Source organism: Micropterus dolomieu, linkage group LG02 (genome assembly GCF_021292245.1).
Source record: "Micropterus dolomieu isolate WLL.071019.BEF.003 ecotype Adirondacks linkage group LG02, ASM2129224v1, whole genome shotgun sequence".
Lineage (NCBI taxonomy): Eukaryota > Metazoa > Chordata > Actinopteri > Centrarchiformes > Centrarchidae > Micropterus > Micropterus dolomieu.
The window spans coordinates 25,709,090-25,727,188 of record NC_060151.1 but is presented as its reverse complement, the minus strand read 5'-3'; the positions used below and the strand labels follow the sequence as shown (position 1 = coordinate 25,727,188).

General features: G+C 40.7%; 3 protein-coding genes across 4 annotated transcripts; 1 reads left to right on the top strand and 2 right to left on the bottom strand.

The window, feature by feature from the left end:
* Positions 1–7: 7 nt before the first annotated feature.
* Positions 8–2,989, bottom strand: rnf113a (ring finger protein 113A). Its single transcript, XM_046035742.1, has 10 exons — positions 2,847–2,989; positions 1,998–2,077; positions 1,819–1,917; positions 1,451–1,558; positions 1,047–1,156; positions 824–930; positions 646–735; positions 477–570; positions 287–393; positions 8–156 (listed from the first exon to the last, which is right to left on the bottom strand). Exons 1-10 carry the CDS (start codon positions 2,950–2,952, stop codon positions 89–91), a joined length of 969 nt encoding a protein of 322 aa, XP_045891698.1. The 5' UTR covers positions 2,953–2,989; the 3' UTR covers positions 8–88.
* Positions 2,990–4,362: 1,373 nt separating this feature from the next.
* Positions 4,363–17,948, top strand: rundc3aa (RUN domain containing 3Aa). Of its 2 annotated transcripts, none has more exons than XM_046035687.1 (11): positions 4,363–4,630; positions 13,100–13,227; positions 13,502–13,635; positions 13,755–13,840; positions 14,118–14,207; positions 14,871–14,951; positions 15,047–15,212; positions 15,319–15,476; positions 16,210–16,323; positions 16,487–16,593; positions 17,036–17,948. In XM_046035687.1, exons 1-11 carry the CDS (start codon positions 4,524–4,526, stop codon positions 17,176–17,178), a joined length of 1,314 nt encoding a protein of 437 aa, XP_045891643.1. In that variant the 5' UTR covers positions 4,363–4,523; the 3' UTR covers positions 17,179–17,948. The 2 variants fall into 2 exon arrangements, with proteins under 2 accessions (XP_045891643.1, XP_045891650.1); XM_046035694.1 differs by having other exon boundaries at positions 4,364–4,630; positions 13,100–13,215.
* On the bottom strand, positions 9,027–10,736 carry zwi (zwilling). Its single transcript, XM_046035755.1, has 2 exons — positions 10,149–10,736; positions 9,027–9,109 (listed from the first exon to the last, which is right to left on the bottom strand). The coding sequence occupies exon 1, from the start codon at positions 10,586–10,588 to the stop codon at positions 10,340–10,342; it is 249 nt and encodes an 82-aa protein (XP_045891711.1). The 5' UTR covers positions 10,589–10,736; the 3' UTR covers positions 9,027–9,109; positions 10,149–10,339.
* Positions 17,949–18,099: the final 151 nt, after the last annotated feature.

The window sequence follows — 18,099 nt, the reverse complement described above, 5'->3', positions numbered from 1 at the left end:
GAGGCAGTTAACTATCTAAAAAAAAGTTATTTTATTGAAAAAGTACATGGACAAACATAAGGGGAGGGTTGAAAAGATTAAGATGTTGCTAATCTTCCTCATCTGATGGCGGCTGGTCTGTTGCGGCATTACGCTTCTCCATCTTAGCCATCAACTCTGGATAAAGGAAGAATAAAGGAAAATAATACAAACATGATTGGAGAGAATTGTTAAGTGACATTCATCACATGAATTTCTTAAAAGTTTATTCCTGTTTATCAAGAGTTCTTTAACAGAGCCTGCTTACCCTTAGCGGGGTTGAAGACGCCATTGGTTTGAGTGTTGCATACATAGCAACGCTTGGACTTGCGGTAATGCTGAAGAGCACAGGTCTCACAGAAATAGTGCCTACACCTGGGAGATATTTCACAGGTCAACACATTGCTCCTGATGATAAACAAGGCTCTGCAGAATGAAGAAGAGAAAAAGAGTCCTACTTTGTGATGATGGGATTCTTAAAGGATTCCCTGCAGATGAAGCACTTAAAGGGTAAGTCCTCGTCGTCACTGCTCACCTCGTAGTTCTCATCATCTAGATGAAAGCACAGTATTGTTCAGGAAATGCTGATGCGGGCAAAAAACATGAAATCCCCCTTCCTGAACTCACCATTGGCTCCGTATCTGCCCTCCTCCAGTTCCCTCTCAATCTGCCAGCCATGTTTGTAGTCTGATCTGTCATGAAGGAACTTGCAGCTGTCTAATAACAGGAGAGAAGAACATGAATGGTTAAGATGTTAAAAAGTTGATTATTTTGATATTTCAAATGATACAAAGCTCAAACCCACCTCCAAAACCACAGAAACCAGTCTCCTTGTAGTCCTTGCAGATGTCCGGCTGGTAATCCCACCTGACTGTGGCTCTCAGGTGCTCAGGGGCTCGGATTGGCCCTTTTCTGTTAAACAGATTGAAAGAAATGATATCAAAAATACCTGGTTATATATTAGCATTCATTGGAGAAGAAATGTCTTATGAAAACATGTGATGAATACGTCTCTGCTCAGTGCTCACCTGACCATGCCAGAGGAGGCATTTCCCATGATGGTATCTTTTGGCTTGATGAATTTTTGGTAGTTGTTAATGCCACGGTAGATTTTATCATCCTCTTTACCCTCCAGCTCCTGTTAAAGAAGAAAAAGGGTTCATGCATTAAGTAGGAAAAGAAAAACTGTGCATAATTTAACATTTAAGTTTATGCTGATATATAAAGGTTGGTGCAAATAATCTAATCAGTTTGATATTTCAACTGTGACTTGGTGCAGTTATACAAGATTTATAACTGAACTGAGCAGTATTTTCAGACAATACCGATGCATTGAATTGAACACTGCCTATTTGACTAAAAAATATAAGTGTATGAAGACACATTTTGTACATTTATATTGAAGAATCACATCATGTAATTTCTCATGTACCTCTTGGATTTTCTGACTCCTCTCAAAGATGGCCTGAGCGTCCTTGTCTCTCTCTGTGTCCAGCTCGTATGTAGCAGTTGCACCCATGTCCTCGGGTCCCTCCGGTTTCTTTTTTGAGACAAGAATGAGAGAGACTGCTACAGCACCTCCATCAAGCCAAAAACAAATGGCCAAAACATCAGAGCTCATACAAACTATGAAGTGAGCAGCTCTACTTGAGTAACAGGGAGGTTGTTTAGCTTGCTCATTGGCACTATAACAAAAGTTGCTGGAGGAGACAATTGTGTCTCATTTACTTTCCCTAACCAGGGGGTTTAAACCATTGCACTTTATGGTTCCTGCAATATGAAAGAAATATCTCAACTCACTGCTGACCGTGTGGACTTGTAGGCGACAGTGATCTTCTTGTCTTCTTTTTCAGATTCACTTTCACTGGAAGATACAGCGTCTCTCTCCACCTTCTTTGACTGAACAGGGACAAGACCAGGGTCAGGCTTACCTCACCTTTAAACTCAAAATGGATTTTAAAATAGTATTATTATGGTACCTTTTGAATCATTGGGTTGACTCGAGTGTCTTTCTTTCCTTTTCTGACCACAGAGCTCTGGTCCTCATCACTATTGCCATCTGAAAAAAAGATACTCTTCTCCATCAATCAGAAATACTTTATTGATCCCAGACGGGGAAACTTTCACTCACTTTGTATATCAAGGTATTAAGAAATAGAAATAATAATAAGTAGGCAACTAGAAAATAACGAAATATAAATCTAAAAATAAAACTATAAAGGTGTGGATATGTACAGTATTAAAGGAAATGTAATGATAAATAGTAGTAGTGAAATAGATAGTAATAGATGGAATGGATCCAAATCTAAAATCTAAATATAAGGAGTGTTGACATGTACAGTATTTAATAGTTATTAACAGAAGTGCAATGATAATCCCAACTGTGAAAACGCAAACTTATTACAACTTCCATTCAAGCCCACAGGGGTTGGTAGCTATCAAGTGACATCTGAATTAACCGGACATAGAGAAAATACAGCTTTTTATATACAGTTGCACAAACAAGTCATAGCCCTCCAAATTCCGAGGGAGCCAAAACGCAACACAAATGAGGGAACTGGTTTTTAGCAGCGACGAAAATTGTCACAACCTGCACACAGTTTACAAAGTTGCGCTCATATTTCTGTCGTTTGTAGCGCGTTTCACTCTTATAATTAGGTAAATGTAATTGGCATTATTAAAGACAGGAATACACACAAACACTTGTGACTGTAGCAAATTTGTGTTTGACATTTCAGGACTGTTGACAAAGCCACAACGTTGCCATCACAGGGGATTATCATCATGAAAACGATAACAAAAACACAAGCTAAATGATTTATTACCACCTTTGTCGCTGTCGCTTGCTTTTCTCTTTCGTCCGGAGAATTTTCTGGTAGATTTTTTGAACAAAAAAGTGCAAGGGCCCGCTTTTGGTTCTTCAGACTCCGCCATCTTTACCTTCAGCAGGCCTATTATAAATAACCGCTGTCACCACAGCGCCCTCTGGTGTCTCGGAGTGATGCTAATAAAAGCATAGACTGTATTTAAAAAAGCCTGCTTAGTCGGCTCCTGCTGGTGAAGAGGAAAATAACTTCTTCTGTCCCCAATTAATTTATTCTTACACAAAAACATAATACGTCAAACACAGTCCTAAATGTACCTTTTCTCGCAGAAGACACAAAATGCCTTCCATGCTTACAGAAATATGGCAATAGTATATGGTATCCATTACAGACTATTGGTGTTGGCTACTAGAGTGCTGCATTGTTTTCACTTAATTTATTTATTTGACAGGGACAGTGCTCATTAATCAACAGCAGATCAAATGAATAAATAATAAACATACTGTAAATGAGCCAGAATTACCTCATCAGGTAAATTTGCATCTGTTATCCCTGGACAGTTATTAAAACATTTAAATGAACTATAATTACTTATTTCAGTCAGCACGATAGAATAATAGCTATTTACTTCTCTTATCTGCATTGGCAATTGGTTTTCTTTGTGGTATAAAACCATATGGCTGACGCTGATTCTGGGTGTCTGCCATGTGTGGACCATGACTTTGATTGTTTTTGTGTGCATGTGTTTTATTAGCCTATGTATGTGTCAATGTCGTACCCACTTTAAACAAAGAAAGATAACCAATGAAATTTGGCATCCATGTAGGTCTACAATATCTTTTTAAATGTTCTTTTGCTCATAAACAAAACAGTGGAATATCAGACAAAAAGTCGTATTCTTACCATATTTTCATATACATTTAATCAAAGGCTATGTTAATTTGTGTGTGTGTAGTATGAAGGGATTACAAACTCTATTTACGTTATGCAACTTTGTGTTGTATAATGATACAATACCTTGTACCAATAAAAAGCAAGGACAGTAACAATAAACAAATTAATCATAAAAACGAAATAGAAATTGATAAAACATCAAATGTGCTTCACTTATACCACTAGCATGGCTGTTTTTCTTTTTGTGGTTCACAGCGAATGCATTAAAAATAGCCGACCCCAATAAATTTAAACAGGTCTGAAACTGGAAATCTTTTAATATGCCAGAACAACAACAAAGTCATGTAAGCTGATTTAGAAACAACTTAAAACGGTATGTAGCCTATTTGATGGTGTTTTTAAGTTATATAAAGCTATTTAGTACGACGGTCCAAAATTACGTGAAGGCGTCATTTCCACTGGTCAGCGGTGCCAAATGCATGACGAACGCTGACTAAAACCGGAAATAAAGGTGGAAATAAAAGTACCATTATTCGACAATCAGCACAGTGAGGCGCAAATAAGTACATTTGATTTTATTTCGAAGGTTCTAGCCGGAACTTGCACATTTAATCATCTCTAATTTAACGCCGGTGGCCACTTTCCTGTCCTCCTCCTCCATCAGCAGCAGCAGCAGCACCGGGGCTCCCCGCAGAGGACAGCGAGTGTTTGTAGGACACAGGGCCCGCGGAGGGAGGGGTCCTGGCCTGGGCACGGATCCCGAAGAGGCTCCGGGGCCGTCGCTGGATGGAGTCGGGCTGCATTCAAACAGCAATGGCTATGGGTCTGACATCGAAAAAGGCGTCTGCTCGGAGCGTCGGCGTGGAGCGAAAAAACCTCATCACGGTTTGCAGGTATAGGCTACATCACGACACCGTCGACAGGCTGTTATCTGCAATTTGCCAGTACCTGCATGCTGTTCCGGTTATAATTTCCATAAGCTGAACACGATGGAGCATTTTAGTAAACAAGGTCCTTCCTGAGGAGAAACAATGGTAGCAGAACACAAAATAGATGTAATAATGCAGAATAACCTAATGGACACATTTCTAGAAATGTAAGGGTTGAAGAGGAGGCAGGTGCGCTTTCACCTTCACATACCCCTGCCATCACACCCATTGTGGACAAGAAAAAAACCGAGCTTACCTATAATATTCCCTTAACTTGCCTTTCCTGGATACACTTTGTTGTAACATTCCTCCAAACACCATATCTTTGGTATGATATTTATGTAGGGACCCTCTGAAATCTCTCAAAGGAAAGTCTCTTTCATGTTTTAACAGGTTGAGACACCTGCTTGATTCCCCTCTATACTAATAAATGCATCTTCAAAGGATAAAAAAAATGAGACTAGTGGGCTTATATTGTCAATCTTACAATAAAGTTAGAGAGAAAATACAACAGCAAACAGCAGGTTTCCTCCTCCATCACACTCAGGTTGAGTGCCTGAATGGGACAAGGGCATTTGGAGCAATACAAGGACTCTTCTCCCCATCTGGGTCCCCCAGCTTGTACAGTGCTGACGGACTGTGCTGTGCAGTCTTTATATGGCTCTAATAGATCACTGTCGTGTACAGTGTTATGTCACAAGCAGAGAAGACCCTTATCTTTCCTCACGGGATGTCTTTCATAACATGTCCTGTTGCTCCTGTAAATTATATCCGTTGGATTTCAAATGTTAATTAACAGTGAATTATTTTTACATGACTGACATTTAAGTCATCTGTTGTGTAAATCAGTATGAGCTAAATCAATAGTAATCATGCTTTTCTTTATTATCCCTTTAATCATCTTGTGACCTTCATATCTATTTGTGACCGTTCAGGTTGGGAACTAAACCCTGATCTAAATAGCCTGAAGTCTAATATAGAGTTAAGTAAGCTTAGAATCTCTATATTATCTATATAATATTAATACATAATCTGTCTGTCATAAAGTAAAGTTTTTTTTTATCTTCTCAAGGTTATGACCTTTTCCTGTTTCATGGTGTTTTAGTCCAATAATGTTCCTCAACAGGCAATATATTAAGAAATTTATTCAAACATTATTTTATTTGCATTGATAATTCTATAGTTTCACTCTTAAATTAATAATAGTATTCTGTGTTATACATATTCATTTCTTAAATTGATATCAATACAACACTCCAATGTGTGTCTTTGATATTGGGACTGCAGCAATTATTTTCATTATCAGTTAATGTTCTGATTATCATTCTGATTAATTGATTAACTACTCTATGAAATTCAGAAAAATATTTATCTTAACAGAGCCTGGGCTGACATCTTTATAAAGCTTGAATATAGTACTATAGAAGACTCTGAAAACCAGTATAAAACCAGTATTTATATTCAAAAGCTGAAATGAGAAAATGTTTAGCTTAATATAACGATGTTATTCTGCCTTATAATATTTTTATATTCTGTGATATAACCAGAGGTTATTTTACTTATAATTACAGCTTTACTTTGATACTTATAGTTCTCTCGTAAAATGTATTATAGCATTACTAAGGGTCTTAAATTGCAAACTGACTATAGTCATAAATTGTCTTATTTATGTTAAGTGTGCAGGCCTTCTGCCAAAGTGATGTCATGCATCCACATTTCGCTCTTAACATTTTCTCTTTTAATTTTTCTTTGCCTTGCTTTGTCTTTTTCCGTATTCACAGTGGATTGTACATGGTGTTTAAAACTAAATTAATTTACAACCATAAAACTGAAAAAGACAATGTCCAGACTCTCAAATAAACACACAATCAAGCATTTTTATTCCAGTACCTTTCTGTCCAAGATCCTGTCTGCATTTTAGTGACACGTACAGTGACGCAAAACACACAACATCACACAGAGCATGTCTGCAAAGAAAGAAAACGTCTCACAGTGGACTTACAACACAGAGAAAGATTAGTGAGGGCACAAAAAGACTGTTGTTTTCAGTTTGGCCTGACCATGCTAAGACCTATTTAATCATTTAAGCATTTTAATGACAAACACACAGGACAGAAATAAATCTCAAACAGCTTTTCCATCAGTAATGCTTGCTACATAGTTTCCTTCCATTTTCTAATGAACAACATGACACTGATTAGGTTCACTTGGAGGGCAACTTCTTCCAGGCGTGTCTGTGTCGCTGTCAGATCTGCATCTCCTCATTAATGATGTTTCTGACCTTGTTATGTTTTTCTTCTTGATGCCATTCTGGTCAGTTGATTCAAGTAGTCAAAGGTTGTTGTGTGTTCGTACAGTCTCATTGGAGAGAGATCCTGAATCAGCAGTGGGCGCCTGGCGGTGCATTAAAGCAGGCTGGGCGTCATGTTGGTGCAGGATCCAGGCTCTGATGTGCTGCTGAGACACAGCTACTTGCACAGCTTGAACAGCTGCCTGGATACAGTAGCTTAGCTGACATTAGTGCTAGATTAGTACACCAGGCCAAGCTTTTATTTTCCCCTAATAGATGTGTGTAACATAAAGTCTGACCTCCTCTCCCGCACTGTCACATCATACACATTTAAAATACAGTCAACACACACAGAGATTATTTTCAGTTCCCAACAATTCAGTTGATGAAGTTATGTCTTTCTGTGGGACTTCAGAGAAGGGGGCTGTTTCTGTTCAGGTTCACTTGTTCCATAAACGGTGTCTATTTACGTGATGTGGCATCATATGGGTCACCAGTACCAGGCACAGAAACTTGTCTGATGTCTGCTCAGTGTTTCAGTGCCTTGTTTACAGTGTCATACTTGACCTAATGAACCCATTTTAATTAGAAACACACATATATATATACAGCAATAGACATTTTGTGTATTATAAAGGAAAACCTGATCAAACATTTTGCACCACAACAGGGAACTCAAAGGCATTACAATAATGTTGTCTCATGATAAACTGAGACCAAGAATTGAAATTAAGAATAATAATGGCAAGTAAAAATAACAGAAGAGACCACCGCGGTCAGGTTAAAAAGTTTCAACTTCAAAATGTGGCTAAGAAGAATACTTGTGATTTTTATCCAAATTAAAAGTTCTCTTCCCGCCATCTCTTCAGACTGAGGGTAATAACAATAATAATAATAATTATTTTAGCTGCAATGTATCTGCAGGAACTTTATCTTAATGGCTTTCAGGAGACATGGTGATATTTATCACGCCCACCATCATCTACTGTGCTGTTACCACTAGTAACAGGTTTTTATCTTAACAAGGCAGAGCTGAGGCTTGCTGCAGTCAGTGGGAATTTTCATGCAACTCCAGTTTAACTTTGTTTATCTGAGCTTAATTGGATCAAATGGCGAAGATCACAAGGCATTTTGTTTACGGGACACATGCTGTACTGTAATGTTCACTGTTTTGTTGCTTTAGTCTGGCTAAAGAGGGCGCTCATGCCGTCGTCCGTGACTGGAGGAACAGTGTTGCTGTGGACACGGTGGACCTAAGAAAACATAGATAAGATGAGTGAGACTTGACAGGTCTGATGTAAGGTGTTATCCCTTCAGCTGCTTCCTGTAACCAAAAGGAACAGGGAGTGAAAGGAGTAAGGGCGGTGATGTGGTGCATCTTGGCTGAGGTTTGAGCCCTTCCGGGGCGTGGCTCGAGAGTAGAGAATAAAATGTTCTGTGCTGTAGTAAACACAACAACACATTCATGTCTCATAGACATGATTCTGCAAGTGGGAGGCTCTTTGTGCTTTTTAAAATTCTGAACAATAGTACGGGCTGCCAGTTTTATTAAGAAATAATATCTGGAATAACATTGTTTTCTAGTTTGGTTTCTGTGCAGCCTTTTTATGCATTTTCTCTGATTTCCAAAACTGCCGTACCATCAAGTATGTGAAGTTACTAAACTTTTGGGCATCTGTCACCTGCGGCTCAGTCTTCTCTCTCATTACCAATTTCTCTGTGACACGCTATATTCTTCATTTAACCCCCCTGTCAGTTTCAAACATCTGATTTACACTCTAAGCGCTTCTCAGCCCAACACCCTTACTGTCCATCTTGCACACTGATCCTTCTACACCTCCTCTGACCATGAAACACTTTGCCTAGACTCTAATTCACAGAGGGGGCTGGTGAGAGAGAAAGAGAGACGGCCCCTGCTGCAGTCACAATTTTACATTTTTTTTGTCTAATTAAGCCCAAATTATCATTCTAATCTTAATATTCATAAAAGCACACTGCATTCTTTCTCTTGGCTGTTTGTGCTGATCCAGTACAGGCCAGGACGTCTCCCCCGACAGCCCAGGACGGTAAACACAGCACTTGTTGGTGTTACACAATGCTGAGACCAGTGAGGAGTCCGCCTGTGTCATCTGATCCTGCTGGTTATGCCTAGACTAAAGAGAGAGAGACAGACAGAGGAAGAAAGAGAAAGGAGTCAGGGAAATGTTTAGGGGGAAAAAAGAAAAGCTGAGCGTAAACGTGAAGCTTTGTGTAGTTAGGTTAGGTGTCACTGCTGATAAATGTAGTTTTGGTTACCCTAGATCGTTCTGCGGATCAAACACGCTTGTGTAAGTACAGTAGAGGGGTGAGAAAGGAGAACAAGAGGGCATTTAAAAGAGGGCTGAGAGTGGGCTTGGCAGCGATCCAGGCTGAGTGAGAGGGGGCACAAAAGAAGCTTGTCAGAAGGCCCTGCAGTTGTTTTTCAGTGTCAAATCGTACCAAGAGCATGTTGCTATTCCACTCCATCCATTTGCATTTGAGACACGCCAGCGATTCCCCTTCAGATCAAAGGACTTAATTTCAATAATCTGCTGTAATGTTCCTTCTGAGTTAACACTGCCACTTTATCTGGTCAGAGAGGCCTTTTGCAACAGTCAACTTTCTATTGTTATGATTTTAAGTGCTATCCCATCGACAAACAGGTAGATTAGCCATAAATCAGTGGTTCCCATACTGAGCCCTGGGAACCACTGGGGGCACTTGGTGGTTTTCCAAAGGCTTGGCACTTTGCATAATGAGGAACTGCTTGATTTCATACATTTTTTTTCTATCATTGGAAGTCATCACAAAGAGGGGTTGTTTGACTAGTATTGACCATATGTTTCACTACCCACTTTTTATCCTACATTTCAGACAGACCGAACAATTCTCTACAAAATCATACTTGACAGAAATTATTTTTTTGATGGGACTCCTTTAGACTTAAGGTTAAATGTGACAATAACTGTGGTTCTCTGTCCCAGCGCTTACAAGCAAAACTGGCATCACCTGCCAAGTGGATTTCTTTGGTATAGCAGAGTTTGTGGGTCATGGTGGGCACATACTTGCAGGAACCATACATAACATCCTGGAGCTCCATTTTAGCTTGAAACCTGACTGATCTACTTGGTCTGTGCAGATAACATTATGAGATAAAACTGAGACGCCACTGACCTGTTTCCTTGATGAATCCGGCATGACCAAAACAAGTCAAAGGTCCCAAAGTAAATTTAATCCAGTTTTCGCTCTCAGTTGGAATAGACCCTGTGCAGATGCTGTAGTGTCCCTATGTTCTCTGTAGTGGTGCTGTTTTCTTGTGACATTTTGTGCCAGTCCCCCCACCCCACGATGAGGTCCCCTCTCATCTAGAGCGTCTTGCGTTTGGGGAAGAGGGCCTTCCGAAAAGAGGTGGTGGTGGAGCCCCTGCTGAAGGAGGCGCTGCCCAGGGAGATCTTGGTCTTTCCACTGGTAATGGTGGAGGAGCCCAGAGATGTCGTGCTCCTGCCTCTGGTGATGGAGGAGCTCCCCATGGCAAGCTTGGTCTTTCCCCTCTTTATGCTGGTGTTGCCCAGGGTTAAGGCCGTCTTCCCCTCGGTGAAGCTGGTGTTGCCCATTGAGGAGAATCTCGTCTTCCTGACCCAGATTCGACGACAGGGTTCGGGGCTCACTCGACACAAAGCATCGCACACTCATGCAGCACGCCCTGCTCTGCCCCTCGGCGGTAATAGTAACATCAGCTACAATCCAGAGCGGACCAGAATGCTAAGCGTGGATAGTGCGACCCCCGTGTCGCATAATGCCTTCGTTGAGTTGATCGACGTGGGCTCTGGAAGGCCACATACCACCCATGTGTCCCTCTGAATGGACAGAGGCAGCCGTAGGTGGCCACAGCCTATCTGGGTGGACTGGGACAGTGGAGCGATTGTCCCAACTCCACGACGACACCGGACGGTTGAAGGACACATTGTTGCAAAGGGGAGCAATCTGCGGTGACATCACTTTCTTCTGAGCCATTGTTCCCTATAGCCTCTGATTGTAAGACATAGCCTCTGTGCACGACTGTATACACCATATGTGAAATGAGTCGCACAGTATCAGATTTGATAAGAGAAAGGATGAATAAGTTCATGTTCTTCACATGAAGTTGAGGCTTTGATTGCACCTCTCTCGTGTTTGTGTTGTCCCTCCATTTGACATATGGGTGTGGTTCCTTCAGTTGGTGTTTATTACCCATTTGTGTCCTTGCTGAACTGTTGGCAGGTCGTCATGCATTTGAATATTCAATTTCTACCATTTTAATGTCATTCAGATCGTAGAACATCTGACAAAAACTCTGATCTTTTTACAAAACAATCGAGCCAAGCAGTGTTTAGACATGTTACTTTTATAAGCATTGTTACATCAACAGCTTTCTAGTCCAATTTGAGTTTCCTGGTGGACATTTGGCAGCATAGTTATGGAAATGCAGGCAGACATCAGAATATAAACGAATCTTATCAGAATGCACAAATATATCACATTTATACCAAACATGTAGACATGTTGATGACATGTACAATATACAGGAGAATAGTGCTAATGGAAAAACACACACTCTCTTTTGTCTCCACATACATCCCACATGGCTGTTTCACACTTTCCCTCCCGGCCAAGTAGACACGCGGTAAACCATCATGTCATCACTGTCACATTTGAATAACACGCTCAGCATGGCTTTGGAAAATCTCGCTCTTGATTGCAAACTCATTAGATCTGCAACTCACTTATCGCATTCTTACTTGGGAATCCACTTTTGTACCTTGTGCAAAGAGATGATATCATGCCACATTAATCACAAACATAGCAGCTCCTTTTTTTATTGACACTCTTAATACTACTGACCTGCTAAAACTGACCAGATAGAAATATCCTTGGGTTTTTAAGTGTGTGCTGGAATCGTGTGAAAATCCCAGTAGACGTTGCTGTGTGTTTCTTTGCCCCTGATGAGGGTGGTTTTGACCAAAGACACAGACTTGGTCCCATGGGTGAAGGTCACAGTGGTGAGAGCGCTTGTGGTCTCCCCTCGTGTAACAGAAGTTTTGCCCACCGCTATGTTGGTGTTTCCCAAAGTTACAGTGGTTCGGCTCCAGGAGATCGAAGATTTACCCCAGGAGATGGCGTACTTAGTCCTCAGGATCGAAACCCTGCCTTTGGTGAAGGAGGTCTTGCTTGACGAGAATGTGGTTTTCCACTCATTTTTAGAGTCTTTTTTGGACTGTTTGGGTGTCTTATTCCTGGCTTCAGCGGTCCCTTCCATCTAGGTGTTCCTGCGCTTGGACATTAAGGCTTTGCGGAAGGAAGTGGTTGTGGTTCCCCGGGTGAAGCTTGCCCGTCCCAGAGCCACAGTCGTCTTTTGCCTTTGAATAGTGGAGTCTCCCATGGAGGTGGTGGTCACTCCCCTGAAGATGGAGGAGTTGCCCAAAGAGACGGTAGTCTTTCCCCTGGCTATGGAGGTGCTTCCCACTGCCAGGGCTGTCTTGCCCTCGGTGATGCTAGTGTTACCCATCGAAGCAGAGGCAGTCAGCCCGAGCCCGTGCCTGGATGCCGGCTCCTAACATGCAAGCTGCATAGCTCCCTGTAGTGCAGCAGGGTGTGCGTGTGAGGTCAAAAGACAAACTAAAGCTTCGACAGCGGCTGCCCTAAATAGATCAGACCACCATGTATAGATGAGGGGGAGGGAATTATTTGATCATTCTTTGATGCTGGCCGGACCAAAAGGGACCTGGAACCACAGCATGCACAAAGCCTGAAAAGACAGGGGATTAATTGTATTGTTTTCAAGATAACATTGCCAAAGCACTGAAGGGGTATATTGTGCAGTACACAAGACAATTGGGGTGACCTCAGTATGAGAAGATGGCGTGGTTCCCAAAAAAAGGAAAAAAAAAAAAAAAAAAAACTCCTGCCTGCTATTGTTGCAGGGTTCAAATACAGTAGTACATTTGTCTGACCCTGGTACAGTACACGGCTGCATTTCATCGGCTTGTGCGGCACACAACCAACTGAAAATTCAAATCCTGCACATATGTGAAGTAGTTGTACTTGTGTTTTTCTAATGCCTCTTCCTCTATGTGCTTCTATTTCAGATTCTCTGTAAAGACTCTCCTAGAAAAGTACACAGCAGAGCCCATCGATGACTCATCAGAGGAGTTTATTAACTTTGCCGCCATTTTAGAGCACATCCTCAGCCACCGCTTCAAAGGTAACACTGCAGGTAACATATAGCACAGGAAAAGACAAATTAGTTAGTTATGACTTTGAATGTGAGACAGTGAAAATTTAGAGAGATTAAGATTAAATATAAAACTGGAATGAAAATCAAATGCATAGATTATACTGTAGACATTAACCATGGAAATAAAATTACATTATTATCAAAAGGGCAAAAACTTTATGATTATACAGTGAGTTATAATGTTGCTGTGGTTGCATGGCTACAGCGTGTCAGAGCAGGAATGATTATCTGCTGTGTTTTGATATTGGATCAGGTTCAGGAAGCTGGTTCAGTTCAGATGGACAACGCAGTTTCTGGGAATATATCCGGCTGGCATGCAGCAAGGTGCAGAACAACTGCATTGCCAGCATCGAAAACATAGAGAACATCAGCACATCAAGAGCCAAGGCAAGGGTATTTGTATGCGGAAGTGTGTGCACGACTGAGTGTGTATGTGTGTGGGTTGTTGCTAGAGAGATCTGCAAAGAAGGCCCTCTGTTCCTACTCACTTCTGCGTTGTCCTACAGGGGCGTGCCTGGATTCGGGTGGCGTTGATGGAGAAACGTCTGTCTGAATATGTGTCTACTGCTCTGAGGGACACAAGAACAACCAGGTCAGACTGATGACTTAAAGGCACAATGACACATTTTTGATTTAGTTAATTTTTGCCACATTCTCTCTTCTAAGTGACCACTGCTGAAGGGATGCTCTGCCTTCATGTTGGCCACGTCTGCTCATCCTAATCACTCAGTTTTTCTATTCTTTGCAGATGTTTACAATATTAAACATACTTTAAAATCAATCATTAATTGACTGAATCACTGCTTTATCAGTATTATAAATGTTGTATCAGCATTATATCTGATGATAACCACTACTTCACCTGACAGGAGGTTCTATGATGATGGAGCCATTATGCTGAGAGAGGAGGCCACAGTCTTGACTGGCATGCTGATTGGACTGAGTGCCATTGACTTCAGGTGAAGACATGCACTGCATTAAATGCAGAGGATTTCAATATATGTATAAGTACATACACCAGGGCTTTTTTGTTTTTACATCATCACAATTATGTGGTTTATATTTGTAAACTTTTTAAAGTATCCTAAGCTAGGATATTGTAAGCGTTTCTGGCCTGTTATATTGTTTTTAGGCCCCATGTTAATTAAAGAGCCTTCAAGTTGTAAGATGACTTTGAGTATAGCATATTGTATTTTAGATCTTCCAATAGATTAGATTGAAATTATTATATATTTGAATCCTATTTTTATTATTTTTGTAATAACAGTATATTTTGTTAAGGGATTATTAGAGAGTATGTATTCATGAAAATACACGGTTATAAGATATATATATATATATGGACTTTCTCATGTATTTCTGTATCAATTATGTAAGTGAAAGTGCATCTGCCAGACATAGTGTGTAAAACTGGCCATTTAAAAGAGATGTTTAAACATATTACCTCATATATACAGAAGTATAGTGTATGCACTGTATACATATATAGCCAATGTTGTTTGCATATGTGGCTTCCACACTACATTTCATTACATTGATATTTAGTGATAATGTGCACACCCTTCAGAGTTACCTATCGTCCTAAAAAGAAAGTGATTTATTTCATCTCTGTTTCTGTGCAGTTTTTGCTTGAAGGGGGAGACTCTGGATGGGAAATCCCCAGCTGTGATTGACTACACACCATACCTGAAGTTCACTCAGAGGTGAGACTGACCCCGCTGATCCTGTCACTCAGATTTTAGCATCACGTTTTTGTGCATGTACAAAGCTGAAACACTGTTGCCTCTCTGCTGTGTAGCTATGACTACCTGAGTGATGAGGAGGACCGTTGCAGCGTGGACAGCAGTAACAGCGAGGAGAGTGTCCCAGAGCATCCCTACATCCCTCTGGTGACCGACGAGGAGAGCTGGAGCAACAAGTGTCGCAAGATGGAGCAGAGGTTTAAGATAGTCTATGCCCAGAAGGTGACTCACAACAACTGCTAAAACCAAGTTAATTCTGTATAAATGCTTGGTGCTCACTATAGGCTTCTACACACACAATCCCTGTGTCCTCACTTTCATGTTGCAGGGTTACCTGGAGGAGCTGGTGCGCCTGCGGGAGTCACAGCTGAAGAATGTGGAGGCGGAGAACAAATGTCTGAGAGCCAAGGTGGAGGAGCTGACGGTCCAGAGCCAGCAGGAGAAGAAGGAGCTGGAGGCCATTGTGCTGGAGCTGCAGGCACAACTGTGAGAAAACACAAGAACACACACACACAAACTTTGGATTACATTCACCTGATTAAAAAAGCTAACCGCGAGCTTCAGACCTCATCACTCACGATCCTGTCTGAATTAAATTTATTAATTTGTTCCCTCTCTGACAAACACACATTAGCTTTTTCTAGCACTACAAAATATGTGCAAATTTAGCAGGGGTTAGAGGAGGAGTTTTAAATGACCCTGACAACAGTTGTTATTTTGTTGGAGAAAACTTCTCAGTAGAAAATAAATGATTGGTCTATAAACCTGTTTATCTAACTGTTTATTTTCCTTCATAAAAGTTTATTTTTTGATTATGCCAGCATATAATGCAGTACTCATTAAGAGGCCATACATTTTTCACTCTGACACTTCTGGTTTCAAGTGCATTAAGATGCAATAAAAACATACCTAGAGGTGCAATACATGATGTTGTTATAGCAACCAATAGCACCCCAAATCCCTAAATTTCCTCTGCACTTTACGGTTGGTATTTGAACTATGAACTGTGTTGATTTTCAGACTATATTTTGAAATTTGGGGATTTGGTTGTGGTATTGGGCATCAGGGAGTATACACTTTCAAATTCATGCAGACACAAAAGTATCTCAATTAAATTCACAAGAGATAGGTAGTTTTTTATATTTAGCTACATATTTGTTTGCTAAGATTAAAAGTATCACTTCCGAATTGAATGATTTGTACTCTGTGCTTCATCCAGCTCTGCCCTCATGCCCTGTGATTCCTCCCATCTGGCTAAAGATCTTTCCATCCCGATGGTCAACCAGTGGTCCACCATCACAAACAATCAGGGTGATGTCAAGCTTTTCCGCAGGTAAACTGACATGAACAGCATGATTATTTTACTTTACATCAAACCAACCTAAATATACGATCTCCATTGGTGAATAACACACATAGCATGAATAGGCTTATAGATGCAGTTAATGTACTTTGCTTCAGGTATTTATGCCATGATGATATTTTTGTCCACCCAGGAGGAGTTTCCACAGTTTGGAGCAGCTTTCTGCTGAGGTCAGCCTGAACTCTGACTCCCAGAAGACTGATGGGAGACAGAATGGAGATACTGCCTGGACTTCAGCTGGTAAAAAATCCTTTACACTTCTGTTACATTCATCACAAAATATTAATATACAATTTATATTTCACTTTTACTTTTGCAGAAGTCAAGCCATTTTATGCAATAGTATTATTATTATTATTATTATAACTACCTAACTGTTCCTGAGTACATTTTAAATAAGATACATTTTACTTTAGACTCCTGTATAGAAGTAAAATGTATCTTATTTAAAATGTACTAAAAAGTAACAATAAGAATAGGAATCGAATATATGTGTGCTCTTTCCACTACTGGATAAAGCCTTTCAGAGGCAGCCACCCATGCACATGTACGTACATACATACTCACACAAAGAAAAGCTTGATGCATATAGTTTATGGTGTTTCATGTGGGCAGCTGGAACTATGCATGATTAGAAGCTTAGAAGATTTCATTGTGCTTTTTCTCTGTTTCGTCCCATTAGGAAAAGACAACACTCCTTCCATGCTAGGTCTGTGTGGCTCTCTGGCCTCTTTACCAAGCTCCAAGTCCCTGGCCAGTCTCAAGTCCAGCGAGTGTTTGGTCAACATCAGCGCTGAACCCAGCCCCGCGCTCACTCCCAGCTAGGAGCTCCAGACCAACAACAACAACAACAACAACAACAGAGATTTAACCCCCAGCCCTTGTGCCTGGTGATGCTGCGTTGACCAAACCAAAACCCTGCTCCCACGATCCATCAAGACCATCTACAGTTCTATGAAAATACAACATTATGACACCATCTCTGTTTTTTTGTACACAAGAGAGTGAAGTCATCATGAAGATGAAAGGGTCCATCTCTCTTGGTTCTTTCTCTTCTCCTCGCCTTATCTGCTTGACTCTTATCTCCCACTCTCCCACAACCACTTTGTACTATCTGTCAATCCCGTCATCCACAATCATGCAATTCCTCTGCAAACTCCTGTCAGATGTTTTCCAAAGCATCCATTTATTTCCCTAAATTCTATTCCCATCTTGCTCCATATTTGAATATCAGTATTCTTCCCATGACATCGTCTGTGTGTTTGTGCGCCTTTGGCCTGTTTTATTCAATTTTCTTGTCAAAATGTAACCAAAACAGCACTTGCAGCTCTTTGGATGCAGCCACTTGCAAAGAGAGATGTGATGATCATTTTAAGAGATACTGATTATCCATAAAAAGAAGATGATGGGTTTTTACAGACTGTCCTTACAGTAACGTAGCACTGAGAAGCTATTTATTGATTCTGTCAAATCTTAAGCTACTGCATATGTTCATATGTCTCATTTGATCCAATACAGCAGTGTGGTCTTTTTACACATACATGTTGGGTTGATTTTCTTTGTTTTGAGTTGCAATAAACTGCCTTTTTCCATTATGTGTGTCTGTTTGTGTAGATCACAATGTTGCATTGCGATGGATGTATGGCATTTTGGAGACACAGCAGATGAGGCCAAAAGCAGTGATTTTTAAACATGGTTCCAAAACAGGAGGTTAATGAAGATGTCGGACCGAGCAGTTAATTTTAT

What these genes read in the sequence shown, in the direction of transcription:
- rundc3aa (XM_046035687.1), top strand. Translation starts at nt 4,524, where the DNA reads ATGGAGTCGGGCTGCATTCAAACAGCAATGGCTATGGGTCTGACATCG. An exon ending in AGGGACACAAGAACAACCAG is followed by an intron (nt 13,841 to 14,117) that starts GTCAGACTGATG and finishes TTCACCTGACAG; the next exon opens with GAGGTTCTATGATGATGGAG. An exon ending in GATGTCAAGCTTTTCCGCAG is followed by an intron (nt 16,324 to 16,486) that starts GTAAACTGACAT and finishes TTGTCCACCCAG; the next exon opens with GAGGAGTTTCCACAGTTTGG.
- zwi (XM_046035755.1), bottom strand. Translation starts at nt 10,588, where the DNA reads ATGGGCAACACCAGCTTCACCGAGGGGAAGACGGCCTTAACCCTGGGC.
- rnf113a (XM_046035742.1), bottom strand. Translation starts at nt 2,952, where the DNA reads ATGGCGGAGTCTGAAGAACCAAAAGCGGGCCCTTGCACTTTTTTGTTC. An exon ending in TCAACCCAATGATTCAAAAG is followed by an intron (nt 1,918 to 1,997) that starts GTACCATAATAA and finishes GTCCCTGTTCAG; the next exon opens with TCAAAGAAGGTGGAGAGAGA. An exon ending in GGGCAGATACGGAGCCAATG is followed by an intron (nt 571 to 645) that starts GTGAGTTCAGGA and finishes GCTTTCATCTAG; the next exon opens with ATGATGAGAACTACGAGGTG.